General features: G+C 52.6%; 1 protein-coding gene across 1 annotated transcript in view; it reads left to right on the top strand.

The window, feature by feature from the left end:
• Positions 1-16,563, top strand: part of LOC106570470 (electrogenic aspartate/glutamate antiporter SLC25A13, mitochondrial) — a 129,179-nt gene that overhangs the window by 50,139 nt on the left and 62,477 nt on the right. Inside the window, exon 10 of the mRNA XM_014142850.3 lies at positions 5,417-5,501. Coding sequence (XP_013998325.1) covers positions 5,417-5,501 — 85 coding nt within the window. The remainder of the gene's footprint in view (positions 1-5,416; positions 5,502-16,563) is intronic.

The raw sequence follows: 16,563 nt of genomic DNA, 5'->3' as shown, positions 1-16,563 counted from the left end.
TACACTGTTCGGAGTAACACTGGATTGTAAACTGTCATGGTCAAAACATATTCATACAAAAGTAGCTAAGATGGGGAGAAGTCTGTCCACAATAAATTGCTGCTCTGCGTTCGTAACAGCACTATCAAGAAGGCAAGTCCTACAGGCCCTAGTTTTGTCGCACCTGGACTACTGTTCAGTCGTGTGGTCAGGTGGCACAAAGAGGGACTTAGGAAAATTGCAATTGGCTCAGAACAGGGCAGCACGGTTGGCCCTTGGATGTACACAGAGAGCTAACATTAATAATATCCATGTCAATCTCTCCTGGCTCAAAGTGGGGGAGAGATTGACTTCATCACTACTTGTATTTGTAAGAGGTATTGACATGTTGAATGCACCGAGCTGTCTGTTTGAACTATTGGCACACAGCTCGGACACCCATGCATACCCCACAAGACATGCCACCAAATGTCTCTTCACAGCCCCCAAGTCCAGAACAGACTATGGGAGGCGCACAGTACTACCTAGAGCCATGACTACTTGGAACACTAGGGTTAGGGTTAGGGTACAGCTTATGGAACAGCAGGGACTGTGAAGAGACACAAACACAGGCACAGATACATGCATACACACGCGATAACATACGCACCCTACACACACGTACACATGGATGTTGTGTTGTAGATATGTGGTAGTAGAGTAGGGGCTTTAGGGCACACCCTTAATGTGTTGTGAAATTTGTATTGTAATGTTTTTAAAATTGTATAACTCCCTTAATTTTGCCGGGCCCCAGGAAGAGTAGCTGCTGCCTTGGCAACAGCTAATGGGGATCCATAATACATACAAATACAAATGGGCAAGACAAAAGATTTAAGTGCCTTTGAACGGGGTATGGTTGTAGGTGCCAGGCGCACTGGTTTGAGTATCAAGAACTGCAAAACTGCTGTTTATTCACGCTCAACAGTTTCCCGTGTGTATCAAGAATGGTGCACCACCCAAAGGACATCCAGCCAACTTGACACAACTGTGAAAAGCACTGGATTCAACCTGGGCCAGCATCCCTGTGGAATGCTTTCGAAAACTTGTAAAGTCCATGCCCTGGTCTGAGGGCAAAAGGGGGGTTGGGCGTGCAACTCAATATTAGGAAGATGTTCTTAATGTTTGGTGTACTCAGTGTATATTTGGGCTTGAGTTTTAGGTTATTGTCCTGCTGAAAGGTGAATTTGTCTCCCAGAGTCAATTGAAAAGCAGACAACTAGGTTTTCCTCTAGGATTTTGCCTGTGCTTAGTTCTATTCCTATTTCTTTTTATCCCCCCAATAACTCCCTAGTCCTTGCCGATGACGAGTATATCCATAACATGATGCAGCCACTACCATACTTGAAAATATGAAGAGTTATGACGGCTTGTGTTTAGAGGTAGGTGAAGGTGAAGGAGTCAAGCGCAGGAGAGCAGAGATGTCCGAGATGCATTATTTAATAGGCAAGTCCACAAACATACAGGTCAGGTACAATACCGAAATAAACGCCCTTAACGAGCAACATCACAATAAATAATCCCGCACAAACCTAGGCAGGCAACAGGGGTAATTATACACACAGAAATTAAGGCAAATGAAACCAGGTGTGAAAGAACCACAGACAAAACAAACGGAAAAGGAAAAAAGGATCGGTGATGGCTAGTAGGCCGGCGACGCCAACCGCCGAGCGCCGCCCGAACAGGGAGAGGAACCACCTTCGGTGGAAGTCGTGACAAGAGTAGTACTCAGTGATGTGTTATATTGGATTTGCCCCAAACATAATACTTTGTATTCAGGACAAAAAGTAAATGTATTTTCAATTTTTTTTGCAGTATTACTTTAGTGCCTAATTGCAGACAGGATGCATGTTTTGGAATATTTTTATTCTGTCAAAACGTTTCACTCTGTCATTTAGGTTAGTGTTGTGGAGTAACTATATGTACAATGTTGTTGATCCATCATCAGTTTTCTCCTATCACAGCCATTAAACTGTGTAACTGTTGTGGTGAAATCCCTGAGCAGTTTTCTTCCTCTCTGGCAACTGAGTTAGGAAGGATGCCTTTAACTTTGTAGTGACTGGGTGTTTTGATACCCCATCCAAAGCGTAATTAATAACTTCACCATGCTCAAAGATACATTCAGTTTCTGCTTTTTTTATATTTACCCGTCTACCAATAGGTGACCTTCTTTGCGAGGCATCATTTTCTGGAATTTTCCAAACAGTTTAAAGGCACAGTCAACTTAGTGTATGTAAACTTCTGACCCACTGGAATTGTGATACAGTGAAATATAAGTGAAATAATCTGTCTGTAAACAATTGTTGGAAAAATGACTTGTGTCATGCACAAAGTAGATGTCCTAACCGAAAAACTGAGTTTAAATGTATTTGGCAAATGTGTATGTAAACTTCCGACTTCAACTGTGTTATGTGACTTTTTTTAGCTAATTTATACTCCTGAACCTATTTAGGATGGCCATAACAAAGGGGTTGAATACTTATTGACTCTAGACATTGCAGCTTTAATTGTTTATTAATTAAAAATGTAAAAAGAAATATATAAAAATCCACTTTGACATTGTCAGGTATTAGTGGCACAAAATGTATATTTAATCCATTTTAAATTCAGGCTGTAACACAACAAAATGTCGGAAAAGTCAAGGGGTGTGAATATTTTCTGAATGCACTGTATCTCAAATATACTGAGGGGGGAAATGAGAAATGACTGAGTGAAGGGGTTTGAAACAAAACAGCTGAGGAAGAAACAAAAGGTCAAGAAAAAAGAAGTTGGATGGAGGTTTGTTGTTTTCCTCCTGTTAGAAGCTCTGCTGCCTGGTCTGCAGAGTGAGACAGCGCGGCGTTGCGGGGTGATTTCCTCCCCTTCCCCTGACTGTAGCCAGACTAGGCTCCAGGCCGGACTGGAGCAGGGGCCCTGGTTAGAGCCGCCAGTCCAACCACAATGAGCCTCTTTGGGCTGTGGTCTGGCCTCCGCGGGCTGCAGGCCAGCTCTCCCTCTGAACCTCCAACCTCCACCCCTCCTCTCTGCCCCTCTCGATCCCCTACTCCCCTGGCTGTGACTCAGAGAAACAGGGAGGGAGGAGGGAAAGGAAGGGGGGGTCTTCTAGGGGCATTAGGGGCCGACAGAGGGGGGTCAGGGGCTCAGATAGTTCCTGACAGGTGGACCTGTTCCATAGAGGGGCCCACCTCTCCACCATAGAGGGGCCCACCTCTCCACCATAGAGGGGCCCACCTCTCCACCTCCTTTACCCAGGGATAAGGGATGAGGGCTGGGCAGGTCCGGCCAGGCGACAGGTACCCCCGGCTGGGAATGTGGAGCAGAATGCTTGGTGATCTTGCTGGCTATCACTGTCTAACAGCAATAGTAACACTCAGCTGGTTTTGTGCTCTGATGTGTGCCAATGGCATGGGCAGGGGCTGGGGTGGCAGCCAATCGAAGCAAGGCTTCTGATTCTGGGTTTGTTCCACTAACTTCCTACCCAATGCTTCTGTGCCTGATTGGAGTTTCTCAAACGAATCTCTGTAATTCAAGAGAGTTTTAACATTCAAATGGTTGGGAATCGGTGCTAGAGGGCAATTAATTTAATCACTGTATGCCATCATAAATGTGAATATATAGCCTATAGAGATAATAAAAATGAAATGAAATATCTCGTGGCGTCACATGAGATGACTAAGTACAGCATGTGATGTTGTCTAATCATGTCATGACTCATGACACAGAATAGACAACAGTGTTTTATTCAGCATCGTGATTCCCTGAAGTGAACTCAACGTAACACTTAAAATCTTTAACCTTTTCTAAATGACAGATGAAATATAGGCATTTAAGTGATTCTAATGACGCATGTAAACTGTCTTATCTGAATTGATGTAGGACTGAATATAAATGAGCTTTATAATGGGAAATGAGATAGTGTACTGCTCTTGTTACTCTGTGGGAATCAAGATGGGGCTAAAGGCATCCGCGTGCTTCCTAGCCGAAAAGATGGGGCTAAAGGCATCCGCGTGCTTCCTAGCCGAAAAGATGGGGCTAAAGGCATCCGCGTGCTTCCTAGCCGAAAAGATGGGGCTAAAGGCATCCACGTGCTTCCTAGCCGAAAAGATGGGGCTAAAGGCATCCGCGTGCTTCCTAGCCGAAAAGATGGGGCTAAAGGCATCCACGTGCTTCCTAGCCGAAAAGATGGGGCTAAAGGCATCCGCGTGCTTCCTAGCCGAAAAGATGGGGCTAAAGGCATCCATGTGCTTCCTAGCCGAAAAGATGGGGCTAAAGGCATCCATGTGCTTCCTAGCCGAAAAGATGGGGCAAAGGCATCCGCGTGCATCCTAGCCAAAAAGATGGGGCTAAAGGCATCCGCGTGCTTCCTAGCTGAAACAGTTCGGAAGAGTTTGTGCATATATTATGACAACATTTTGTGATGTTTTTGTTTGTTTTGGACTTCGGTCAGGGTTTGGGCACACCAACCTTTTTACTGGAGGCAAGCCAAAGTTCTTCGGTGATTGGTCAACAGTGGGGATTCCTCAATAAAGTCTTTGTTGTCATTCAATGAGTGGCGAGTCATTTTTATGCAATTTACTTTATTGAGAAATACTGCGCCAAACTTCTTACATAAATATAAAATGCCGCGACTAAGATCTCCTTTGTAAAAAAAATTTAAAATGAATAACAGATTTCTTGTTATCTAAATTCTGACTATTTTGAAGAAGGGCATAATGGCTACGGTATCTCAAAATGGACAAACCATACTATTGCCGATATTTTCACATTTTTCAATTGAAGGTCTTTTAAGGGAGGCTGCGAGCACACTCGTTCGGTTAGGCTAAGCGCCAGCCGAACTGAAGCATGCTGACGCCTTCAGGGCTCAACTACAAGGTCTGACTTCTGATTTAAACATGGGATGTTATGGCTTGTCTGATATCTCTTTCTCTCTTTTTTCTCTCTGTTTTCGCTCTCTCTTTTCAATTCAATTCAAGGGGCTGTATTGGCATGGGAAACATATGTTTACATTGCCAAAGCTAGGGAAAGAGATAATATACAAAAGTGAAATAAACAATAAAAAATGAACAGTAAACATGACACTCACAGAAGTTCCAAAAGAACAAAGACATTTCAAATGTCATATTATGTCTAAATACAGTGTTGTAACGATGTGCAAATAGTTAAAGTACAAAAGGGAAAATAAATAAACATAAATATGGGTTGTATTTACAATGGTGTTTGTTCTTCACTGGTTGCCTTATTTTGTGGCGACAGGTCACAAATTTTGATGCTGTGATGGCACACTGTGGTATTTAACTTTTCTCTCTCTTTCTCTCTCTCTCTCTCTCTCTCTCTCTCACCATCTCTTCTCTCTCTCTCTCCCCATTTCTCCCCCTCTCTCTGTTGTGTCACTCTTTTTCAGCTGACTGGTGGGGACCCGTCCCGCTCTGTTCTCATCCAGGTAGCAGAGTCCGCTTACAGGTTTGGACTGGGTTCCATCGCTGGCGGTAAGTCAAGGCTACGTCTCAAATAGCACCCTATTCCCTATGTAGGGGATAACCCTATTCCCTACGTCTCAAATAGCACCCTATTCCCTATGTAGTGGATAACCATATTCCCCATGTAGTGGGGAACCCTATTCCCTATGTAGTGGATAACCCTATTCCCTATGTAGTGGATAACCCTATTCCCTATGAAGTGGATAACCCTATTCCCTATGTAGTGGTTAACCCTATTCCCTATGTAGTGGATAACCCTATTCCCCATGTATTGGGGAACCCTATTCCCTATGTAGTGGTTAACCCTATTCCCTATGTAGTGAATAACCCTATTCCCTATGTAGTGGATAACCCTATTCCCTATGTAGTGGATAACCCTATCCCCTATGTAGTGGATAACCCTATTCCCTATGTAGTGGATAACCCTATCCCCTATGTAGTGGATAACCTTATTCCCTATGTAGTGGATAACCCTATTCCCTATGTAGTGGATAACCTTATTCCCTATGTAGTGGATAACCCTATTCTCTATGTAGTGGATAACCCTATTCTCTATGTAGTGGATAACCCTATTCCCTATGTAGTGGATAACCCTATTCCCTATGTAGTGGATAACCCTATTCTCTATGTAGTGGATAACCCTATTCCCTATGTAGTGGATAACTTGTCAAAAGTAATGCACTACATAGGGGAAAAGCTGCAATTTGGGACAAGCCCCATGTCAAGTCACAAGTCATTGTGTCACCACCACCCCCTCACCTGCCCCCCCTACCCCCATCACCCTCCAACCTCATAAGAAAATAGAAAACAAAGGGCTTCCTAGTGCGTTCTGCAGGGGCGATTCCTCCACCACTTAAATAGGACAGGGGCTCTATGCACCATGGGAAACTCCCTGTGTTTGGACTCTATTGTACCTGTGAATGATCAGAGAGAAGGGGCTTTTTGGGGGAGGGGTGGGGGCAATGTGGGGTCAGGGGGTGGATGTGGTGCCTGTGTTTGGCTCCAGACTACTCCCCCCCCCCCCTACAGGAGACAGGTTAGTCAGAGGTAGTGTCCCCCCCTCTACAGGAGACAGGATAGTAAGAGGTAGTGTCCCCCCCTCTACAGGAGACAGGATAGTAAGAGGTAGTGTCCCCCCCCTACAGGAGACAGGCTAGTAAGAGGTAGTGCCCCCCCCCCCTCTACAGGAGACAGGATAGTAAGAGGTAGTGTCCCCCCCTCTACAGGAGACAGGATAGTAAGAGGTAGTGCCCCCCCTCTACAGGAGACAGGATAGTAAGAGGTAGTGCCCCCCCCCCCCCCCACAGGAGACAGGTTAGTAAGAGGTAGTACCCCCCCCCCCCCCACAGGAGACAGGATAGTAAGAGGTAGTGTCCCCCCCTACAGGAGACAGGATAGTAAGAGGTAGTGCCCCCCCCCTACAGGAGACAGGTTAGTAAGAGGTAGTGCCCCCCCTCTACAGGAGACAGGATAGTAAGAGGTAGTGTCCCCCCCTACAGGAGACAGGATAGTAAGAGGTAGTGCCCCCCCCTACAGGAGACAGGATAGTAAGAGGTAGTGCCCCCCCCCCCCTACAGGAGACAGGTTAGTAAGAGGTAGTGCCCCCCCTCTACAGGAGACAGGATAGTAAGAGGTAGTGCCCCCCTCTACAGGAGACAGGATAGTAAGAGGTAGTGTCCCCCCCTACAGGAGAGGATAGTAAGAGGTAGTGCCCCCCCTACAGGAGACAGGATAGTAAGAGGTAGTGCCCCCCCCCTACAGGAGACAGGATAGTAAGAGGTAGTGTCCCCCCCCCCTCTACAGGAGACAGGATAGTAAGAGGTAGTGCCCCCCCCCCTACAGGAGACAGGATAGTAAGAGGTAGTGCCCCCCCCCTCTACAGGAGACAGGATAGTAAGAGGTAGTGCCCCCCCCTACAGGAGACAGGATAGTAAGAGGTAGTGCCCCCCCTACAGGAGACAGAATAGTAAGAGGTAGTGTCCCCCCCCCCCTCTACAGGAGATAGGATAGTAAGAGGTATTGCCCCCCCCTACAGGAGACAGGATAGTAAGAGGTAGTGCCCCCCCCCTACAGGAGACAGGATAGTAAGAGGTAGTGCCCCCCCCCCCCACAGGAGACAGGTTAGTAAGAGGTAGTACCCCCCCCCCCCCCCCTACAGGAGACAGGATAGTAAGAGGTAGTGCCCCCCCCTACAGGAGACAGGTTAGTAAGAGGTAGTGCCCCCCCCCCCTACAGGAGACAGGATAGTAAGAGGTAGTGTCCCCCCCTACAGGAGACAGGATAGTAAGAGGTAGTGCCCTCCCCCCCCCTACAGGAGACAGGCTAGTAAGAGGTAGTGCCCCCCCCTACAGGAGACAGGATAGTAAGAGGTAGTGCCCCCCCCCTACAGGAGACAGGATAGTAAGAGGTAGTGCCCCCTCCTACAGGAGACAGGATAGTAAGAGGTAGTGTCCCCCCCTACAGGAGACAGGATAGTAAGAGGTAGTGCCCCCCCCCCACAGGAGACAGGATAGTAAGAGGTAGTGCCCCCCCCTCCCCTCTACAGGAGACAGGATAGTAAGAGGTAGTACCCCTCCCCCCCTACAGGAGACAGGATAGTAAGAGGTAGTGCCCCCCCCCCCCCCCCCCCCTCTACAGGAGACAGGATAGTAAGAGGTAGTGCCCCCCCCCCCCTCTACAGGAGACAGGTTAGTAAGAGGTAGTGCCCCCCCCTACAGGAGACAGGTTAGTAAGGGGTAGTGCCCCCCCCCCCTCTACAGGAGACAGGATAGTAAGAGGTAGTGCCCCCCCCCCCCCCCCCCTCTACAGGAGACAGGATAGTAAGAGGTAGTCGTCGTCCCCCCACAGGAGACAGGATAGTAAGAGGTAGTGCCCCCCCCCCCCTACAGGAGACAGGATAGTAAGAGGTAGTGCCCCCCCCCCCCCCACAGGAGACAGGATAGTAAGAGGTAGTGCCCCCCCCTACAGGAGACAGGATAATAAGAGGTAGTGCCCCCCCTCTACAGGAGACAGGATAGTAAGAGGTAGTGTCCCCCCCTCTACAGGAGACAGGATGGTAAGAGGTAGTGCCCCCCCCCTCTACAGGAGACAGGATAGTAAGAGATAGTGCCCCCCCCCCCACTGGAGACAGGCTAGTAAGAGGTAGTGCCCCCCCTCCCCTACAGGAGATAGGATAGTAAGAGGTAGTGGCCCCCCTCTACAGGAGACAGGATAGTAAGAGGTAGTGCCCCCCCCCCACAGGAGACAGGATAGTAAGAGGTAGTGCCCCCCTCTACAGGAGACAGGATAGTAAGAGGTAGTGCCCCCCCTCTACAGGAGACAGGTTAGTAAGAGGTAGTGCCCCCCTCTACAGGAGACAGGATAGTAAGAGGTAGTGCCCCCCCCACAGGAGACAGGATAGTAAGAGGTAGGGCCCCCCCCACACAGGAGACAGGATAGTAAGAGGTAGTGCCCCCCCTTCTACAGGAGACAGGATAGTAAGAGGTAGTGACCCCCCCACTGGAGACAGGCTAGTAAGAGGTAGTGCCCCCCCCCCTACAGGAGACATGATAGTAAGAGGTAGTGCCCCCCCCCCCCTACAGGAGACAGGATAGTAAGAGGTAGTGCCCCCCCTACAGGAGACAGGTTGGTAAGAGGTAGTGCCCCCCCCCTACAGGAGACAGGATAGTAAGAGGTAGTGCCCCCCCTCTACAGGAGACAGAATAGTAAGAGGTAGTGCCCCCCCCTACAGGAGACAGGATAGTAAGAGGTAGTGCCCCCCCCCCCTACAGGAGACAGGATAGTAAGAGGTAGTGCCCCCCCTCTACAGGAGACAGGATAGTAAGAGGTAGTGCCCCCCCCCCCCACAGGAGACAGGATAGTAAGAGGTAGTGCCCCCCCCCCCACAGGAGACAGGATAGTAAGAGGTAGTGCCCCCCCCCTACAGGAGACAGGCTAGTAAGAGGTAGTGCCCCCCCCCCCCCTTTACAGGAGACAGGATAGTAAGAGGTAGTGCCCCCCCCCCCACAGGAGGCAGGATAGTAAGAGGTAGTTGCCCCCCCCCCCCCCTACAGGAGACAGGCTAGTAAGAGGTAGTGCCCCCCCCCTACAGGAGACAGCATAGTAAGAGGTAGTCCCCCCCCCCCCCCCACAGGAGACAGGATAGTAAGAGGTAGTGCCCCCCCCTACAGGAGACAGGATAGTAAGAGGTAGTGCCCCCCCCCCCCCCACAGGAGACAGGATAGTAAGAGGTAGTGCCCCCCCCTACAGGAGACAGGATAGTAAGAGGTAGTGCCCCCCCCCTACAGGAGACAGGTTAGTAAGAGGTAGTGCCCCCCCCTCTACAGGAGACATGATAGTAAGAGGTAGTGACCCCCCCCACAGGAGACAGGATAGTAAGAGGTATTGCCCCCCCCCCCCCCCCCCCCACAGGAGACAGGGTAGTAAGAGGTAGTGCCCCCCCCTACAGGAGACAGGTTAGTAAGAGGTAGTGTCCCCCCCTACAGGAGACAGGATATTAAGAGGTAGTGCCCCCCCCCCCCCCCCCCCTACAGGAGACAGGATAGTAAGGGGTAGTGTCCCCCCTACAGGAGACAGGATAATAAGAGGTAGTACCCCCCCCCCCCCCCCTACAGGAGACAGGATAGTAAGAGGTAGTGCCCCCCCCTACAGGAGACAGGATAGTAAGAGGTAGCCCCCCCCCTACAGGAGACAGTTTAGTAAGAGGTAGTGCCCCCCCCCCTACATGAGACAGGATAGTAAGAGGTAGTGCCCCCCCCCCCACAGGAGATAGGATAGTAAGAGGTAATGCCCCCCCCCCCCCCACAGGAGACAGGATAGTAAGAGGTAGTGCCCCCCCCCCTACAGGAGACAGGTTAGTAAGAGGTAGTGTCCCCCCCTACAGGAGACAGGATAGTAAGAGGTAGTGCCCCCCCCCCCCTACATGAGACAGGATAGTAAGAGGTAGTGCCCCCCCCCCCACAGGAGACAGGATAGTAAGAGGTAGTGCCCCCCCCTACAGGAGACAGGATAGTAAGAGGTAGTGCCCCCCCCCCCCCACAGGAGACAGGATAGTAAGAGGTAGTCCCCCCCCCTACATGAGACAGGATAGTAAGAGGTAGTGCCCCCCCCCCCCACAGGAGACAGGATAGTAAGAGGTAGTGCCCCCCCCTACAGGAGGCAGGATAATAAGAGGTAGTTCCCCCCCTCTACAGGAGACAGGATAGTAAGAGGTAGTGTCCCCCCCTCTACAGGAGACAGGATGGTAAGAGGTAGTGCCCCCACCTCTACAGGAGACAGGATAGTAAGAGATAGTGCCCCCCCCCACTGGAGACAGGCTAGTAAGAGGTAGTGCCCCCCCTCCCCTACAGGAGATAGGATAGTAAGAGGTAGTGCCCCCCCTCTACAGGAGACAGGATAGTAAGAGGTAGTGCCCCCCCCCCCACAGGAGACAGGATAGTAAGAGGTAGTGCCCCCCTCTACAGGAGACAGGATAGTAAGAGGTAGTGCCCCCCCTCTACAGGAGACAGGTTAGTAAGAGGTAGTGCCCCCCTCTACAGGAGACAGGATAGTAAGAGGTAGTGCCCCCCCCTACAGGAGACAGGTTAGTAAGAGGTAGTGCCCCCCCCCTACAGGAGACAGGATAGTAAGAGGTAGTGCCCCCCCCCCCCCCCCTACAGGAGACAGGCTAGTAAGAGGTAGTGTCCCCCCCTCTACAGGAGACAGGATAGTAAGAGGTAGTGCCCCCCCTACAGGACACAGGATAGTAAGAGGTAGTGCCCCCCCTCTACAGGAGACAGGTTAGTAAGAGGTAGTTCCCCCCTCTACAGGAGACAGGATAGTAAGAGGTAGTGCCCCCCCCTACAGGAGACAGGATAGTAAGAGGTAGTGCCCCCCCACAGGAGACAGGATAGTAAGAGGTAGTGCCCCCCCCCACAGGAGACAGGATAGTAAGAGGTAGTGCCCCCCCCCCCCCTCTACAGGAGACAGGAAAGTAAGAGGTAGTGACCCCCCCACTGGAGACAGGCTAGTAAGAGGTAGTGCCCCCCCCCCCTACAGGAGACAGGATAGTAAGAGGTAGTGCCCCCCCCCCTACAGGAGAGAGGATAGTAAGAGGTAGTGCCCCCCCCCCCCCCCCCCCCCCCCCCCTTACAGGAGACAGGCTAGTAAGAGGTAGTGTCCCCCCCTCTACAGGAGACAGGTTAGTAAGAGGTAGTGTCCCCCCCTACAGGAGACAGGATAGTAAGAGGTAGTGCCCCCCCCCCCCCTACATGAGACAGGATAGTAAGAGGTAGTGCCCCCCCCCCCACAGGAGACAGGATAGTAAGAGGTAGTGCCCCCCCCTACAGGAGACAGGATAGTAAGAGGTAGTGCCCCCCCCCCCCCCCACAGGAGACAGGATAATAAGAGGTAGTGCCCCCCCCCCCTACAGGAGACAGGATAGTAAGAGGTAGTGCCCCCCCCCCCCCTACAGGAGACAGGATAGTAAGAGGTAGTCCCCCCCCCCTACATGAGACAGGATAGTAAGAGGTAGTGCCCCCCCCCCCCACAGGAGACAGGATAGTAAGAGGTAGTGCCCCCCCCTACAGGAGACAGGATAATAAGAGGTAGTTCCCCCCCTCTACAGGAGACAGGATAGTAAGAGGTAGTGTCCCCCCCTCTACAGGAGACAGGATGGTAAGAGGTAGTGCCCCCACCTCTACAGGAGACAGGATAGTAAGAGATAGTGCCCCCCCCCACTGGAGACAGGCTAGTAAGAGGTAGTGCCCCCCCTCCCCTACAGGAGATAGGATAGTAAGAGGTAGTGCCCCCCCTCTACAGGAGACAGGATAGTAAGAGGTAGTGCCCCCCCCCCCACAGGAGACAGGATAGTAAGAGGTAGTGCCCCCCTCTACAGGAGACAGGATAGTAAGAGGTAGTGCCCCCCCTCTACAGGAGACAGGTTAGTAAGAGGTAGTGCCCCCCTCTACAGGAGACAGGATAGTAAGAGGTAGTGCCCCCCCCACAGGAGACAGGATAGTAAGAGGTAGGGCCCCCCCCCCCACAGGAGACAGGATAGTAAGAGGTAGTGCCCCCCCTTCTACAGGAGACAGGATAGTAAGAGGTAGTGACCCCCCCACTGGAGACAGGCTAGTAAGAGGTAGTGCCCCCCCCCCCCCTACAGGAGACAGGATAGTAAGAGGTAGTGCCCCCCCCCCCCCCCTACAGGAGACAGGATAGTAAGAGGTAGTGCCCCCCCCTACAGGAGACAGGTTAGTAAGAGGTAGTGCCCCCCCCCCTACAGGAGACAGGATAGTAAGAGGTAGTGCCCCCCCTACAGGACACAGGATATTAAGAGTTAGTGCCCCCCCTCTACAGGAGACAGGTTAGTAAGAGGTAGTGCCCCCCTCTACAGGAGACAGGATAGTAAGAGGTAGTGCCCCCCCCTACAGGAGACAGGTTAGTAAGAGGTAGTGCCCCCCCCTACAGGAGACAGGATAGTAAGAGGTAGTGCCCCCCCCCCCCCCCTACAGGAGACAGGCTAGTAAGAGGTAGTGTCCCCCCCTCTACAGGAGACAGGATAGTAAGAGGTAGTGCCCCCCCTACAGGACACAGGATAGTAAGAGGTAGTGCCCCCCCTCTACAGGAGACAGGTTAGTAAGAGGTAGTTCCCCCCTCTACAGGAGACAGGATAGTAAGAGGTAGTGCCCCCCCCTACAGGAGACAGGATAGTAAGAGGTAGTGCCCCCCCACAGGAGACAGGATAGTAAGAGGTAGTGCCCCCCCCCCACAGGAGACAGGATAGTAAGAGGTAGTGCCCCCCCCCCTCTACAGGAGACAGGAAAGTAAGAGGTAGTGACCCCCCCACTGGAGACAGGCTAGTAAGAGGTAGTGCCCCCCCCCCCTACAGGAGACAGGATAGTAAGAGGTAGTGCCCCCCCCCCTACAGGAGAGAGGATAGTAAGAGGTAGTGCCCCCACCCCCCCTCTACAGGAGACAGGATAGTAAGAGGTAGTGCCCCCCCCTCTACAGGAGACAGGATAGTAAGAGGTAGTGCCCCCCCCCACTGGAGACAGGATAGTAAGAGGTAGTGCCCCCCCCCCCCTCTACAGGAGACAGGTTAGTAAGAGGTAGTGTCCCCCCTACAGGAGACAGGATAGTAAGAGGTAGTGCCCCCCCCCCCTACAGGAGACAGGATAGTAAGAGGTAGTGCCCCCCCCCCTCTACAGGAGACAGGAAAGTAAGAGGTAGTGACCCCCCCACTGGAGACAGGCTAGTAAGAGGTAGTGCCCCCCCCCCTACAGGAGACAGGATAGTAAGAGGTAGTGCCCCCCCCTACAGGAGACAGGATAGTAAGAGTTAGTGCCCCCACCCCCCCTCTACAGGAGACAGGATAGTAAGAGGTAGTGCCCCCCCTCTACAGGAGACAGGATAGTAAGAGGTAGTGCCCCCCCCCACTGGAGACAGGATAGTAAGAGGTAGTGCCCCCCCCCCCCCTCTACAGGAGACAGGTTAGTAAGAGGTAGTGTCCCCCCTACAGGAGACAGGATAGTAAGAGGTAGTGCCCCCCCCCCTACAGGAGACAGGATAGTAAGAGGTAGTGCCCCCCCCCACAGGAGACAGGATAGTAAGAGGTAGTGCCCCCCCCACCCCACAGGAGACAGGATAGTAAGAGGTAGTGCCCCCCCCCCTACAGGAGATAGGATAGTAAGAGGTAGTGCCCCCCCCCCTACAGGAGACAGGATAGTAAGAGGTAGTGCCCCCCCCTACAGGAGACAGGATAATAAGAGGTAGTGCCCCCCCACCCCTACAGGAGACAGGATAGTAAGAGGTAGTGCCCCCCCCCTACAGGAGACAGGATAGTAAGAGGTAGTGCCCCCCCCCCCCTACAGGAGACAGGTTAGTAAGAGGTAGTGCCCCCCCTCTACAGGAGACAGGATAGTAAGAGGTAGTGTCCCCCACTACAGGAGACAGGATAGTAAGACGTAGTGCCCCCCCCCTACAGGAGACAGGATAGTAAGAGGTAGTGCCCCCCCCCCCCCACTGGAGACAGGATAGTAAGAGGTAGTGCCCCCCCCTCTACAGGAGACACGTTAGTAAGAGGCAGTATCCCCCCCCTACAGGAGACAGGATAGTAAGAGGTAGTGCCCCCCCCCCCCCTACAGGAGACAGGATAGTAAGAGGTAGTACCCCCCCCCCCCCCCCCCTACAGGAGACAGGATAGTAAGAGGTAGTGCCCCCCCCCCTACAGGAGACAGGATAGTAAGAGGTAGTGTCCCCCCCCACAGGAGACAGGATAGTAAGAGGTAGTGCCCCCCCCCCCTACACGAGACAGGTTAGTAAGAGGTAGTGTCCCCCCCTACAGGAGACAGGATAGTAAGAGGTAGTGCCCCCCCCCCTACATGAGACAGGATAGTAAGAGGTAGTGCCCCCCCCCCCACAGGAGACAGGATAGTAAGAGGTAGTGCCCCCCCCTACAGGAGACAGGATAGTAAGAGGTAGTGCCCCCCCCCCCCCGCACAGGAGACAGGATAGTAAGAGGTAGTCCCCCCCCCCTACATGACACAGGATAGTAAGAGGTAGTGCCCCCCCCCCCACAGGAGACAGGATAGTAAGAGGTAGTGCCCCCCCCTACAGGAGACAGGATAATAAGAGGTAGTTCCCCCCCTCTACAGGAGACAGGATAGTAAGAGGTAGTGTCCCCCCCTCTACAGGAGACAGGATGGTAAGAGGTAGTGCCCCCCCCTCTACAGGAGACAGGATAGTAAGAGATAGTGCCCCCCCCCACTGGAGACAGGCTAGTAAGAGGTAGTGCCCCCCCTCCCCTACAGGAGATAGGATAGTAAGAGGTAGTGCCCCCCCTCTACAGGAGACAGGATAGTAAGAGGTAGTGCCCCCCCCCCACAGGAGACAGGATAGTAAGAGGTAGTGCCCCCCTCTACAGGAGACAGGATAGTAAGAGGTAGTGCCCCCCCTCTACAGGAGACAGGTTAGTAAGAGGTAGTGCCCCCCTCTACAGGAGACAGGATAGTAAGAGGTAGTACCCCCCCACAGGAGACAGGATAGTAAGAGGTAGGGCCCCCCCCCCCCACAGGAGACAGGATAGTAAGAGGTAGTGCCCCCCCTTCTACAGGAGACAGGATAGTAAGAGGTAGTGACCCCCCCACTGGAGACAGGCTAGTAAGAGGTAGTGCCCCCCCCCCTACAGGAGACAGGATAGTAAGAGGTAGTGCCCCCCCCCCCCCCCCCCCTACAGGAGACAGGATAGTAAGAGGTAGTGCCCCCCCCTACAGGAGACAGGTTAGTAAGAGGTAGTGCCCCCCCCCCTACAGGAGACAGGATAGTAAGAGGTAGTGCCCCCCCTACAGGACACAGGATAGTAAGAGGTAGTGCCCCCCCCTCTACAGGAGACAGGTTAGTAAGAGGTAGTGCCCCCCTCTACAGGAGACAGGATAGTAAGAGGTAGTGCCCCCCCCTACAGGAGACAGGTTAGTAAGAGGTAGTGCCCCCCCCCTACAGGAGACAGGATAGTAAGAGGTAGTGCCCCCCCCCCCCCCCCTACAGGAGACAGGCTAGTAAGAGGTAGTGTCCCCCCCTCTACAGGAGACAGGATAGTAAGAGGTAGTGCCCCCCCTACAGGACACAGGATAGTAAGAGGTAGTGCCCCCCCTCTACAGGAGACAGGTTAGTAAGAGGTAGTTCCCCCCTCTACAGGAGACAGGATAGTAAGAGGTAGTGCCCCCCCCTACAGGAGACAGGATAGTAAGAGGTAGTGCCCCCCCCCCCCTACATGAGACAGGATAGTAAGAGGTAGTGCCCCCCCCCCCCACAGGAGACAGGATAGTAAGAGGTAGTGCCCCCCCCTACAGGAGACAGGATAGTAAGAGGTAGTGCCCCCCCCCCCCCACAGGAGACAGGATAATAAGAGGTAGTGCCCCCCCCCCCTACAGGAGACAGGATAGTAAGAGGTAGTGCCCCCCCCCCCCCTACAGGAGACAGGATAGTAAGAGGTAGTCCCCCCCCCCTACATGAGACAGGATAGTAAGAGGTAGTGCCCCCCCCTACAGGAGACAGGATAATAAGAGGTAGTTCCCCCCCTCTACAGGAGACAGGA

This window comes from Salmo salar, chromosome 14, assembly GCF_965601325.2.
Source record: "Salmo salar chromosome 14, fSalSal1, whole genome shotgun sequence".
Taxonomy (NCBI): domain Eukaryota; kingdom Metazoa; phylum Chordata; class Actinopteri; order Salmoniformes; family Salmonidae; genus Salmo; species Salmo salar.
This window is presented reverse-complemented; position numbering and strand designations above follow the sequence as displayed.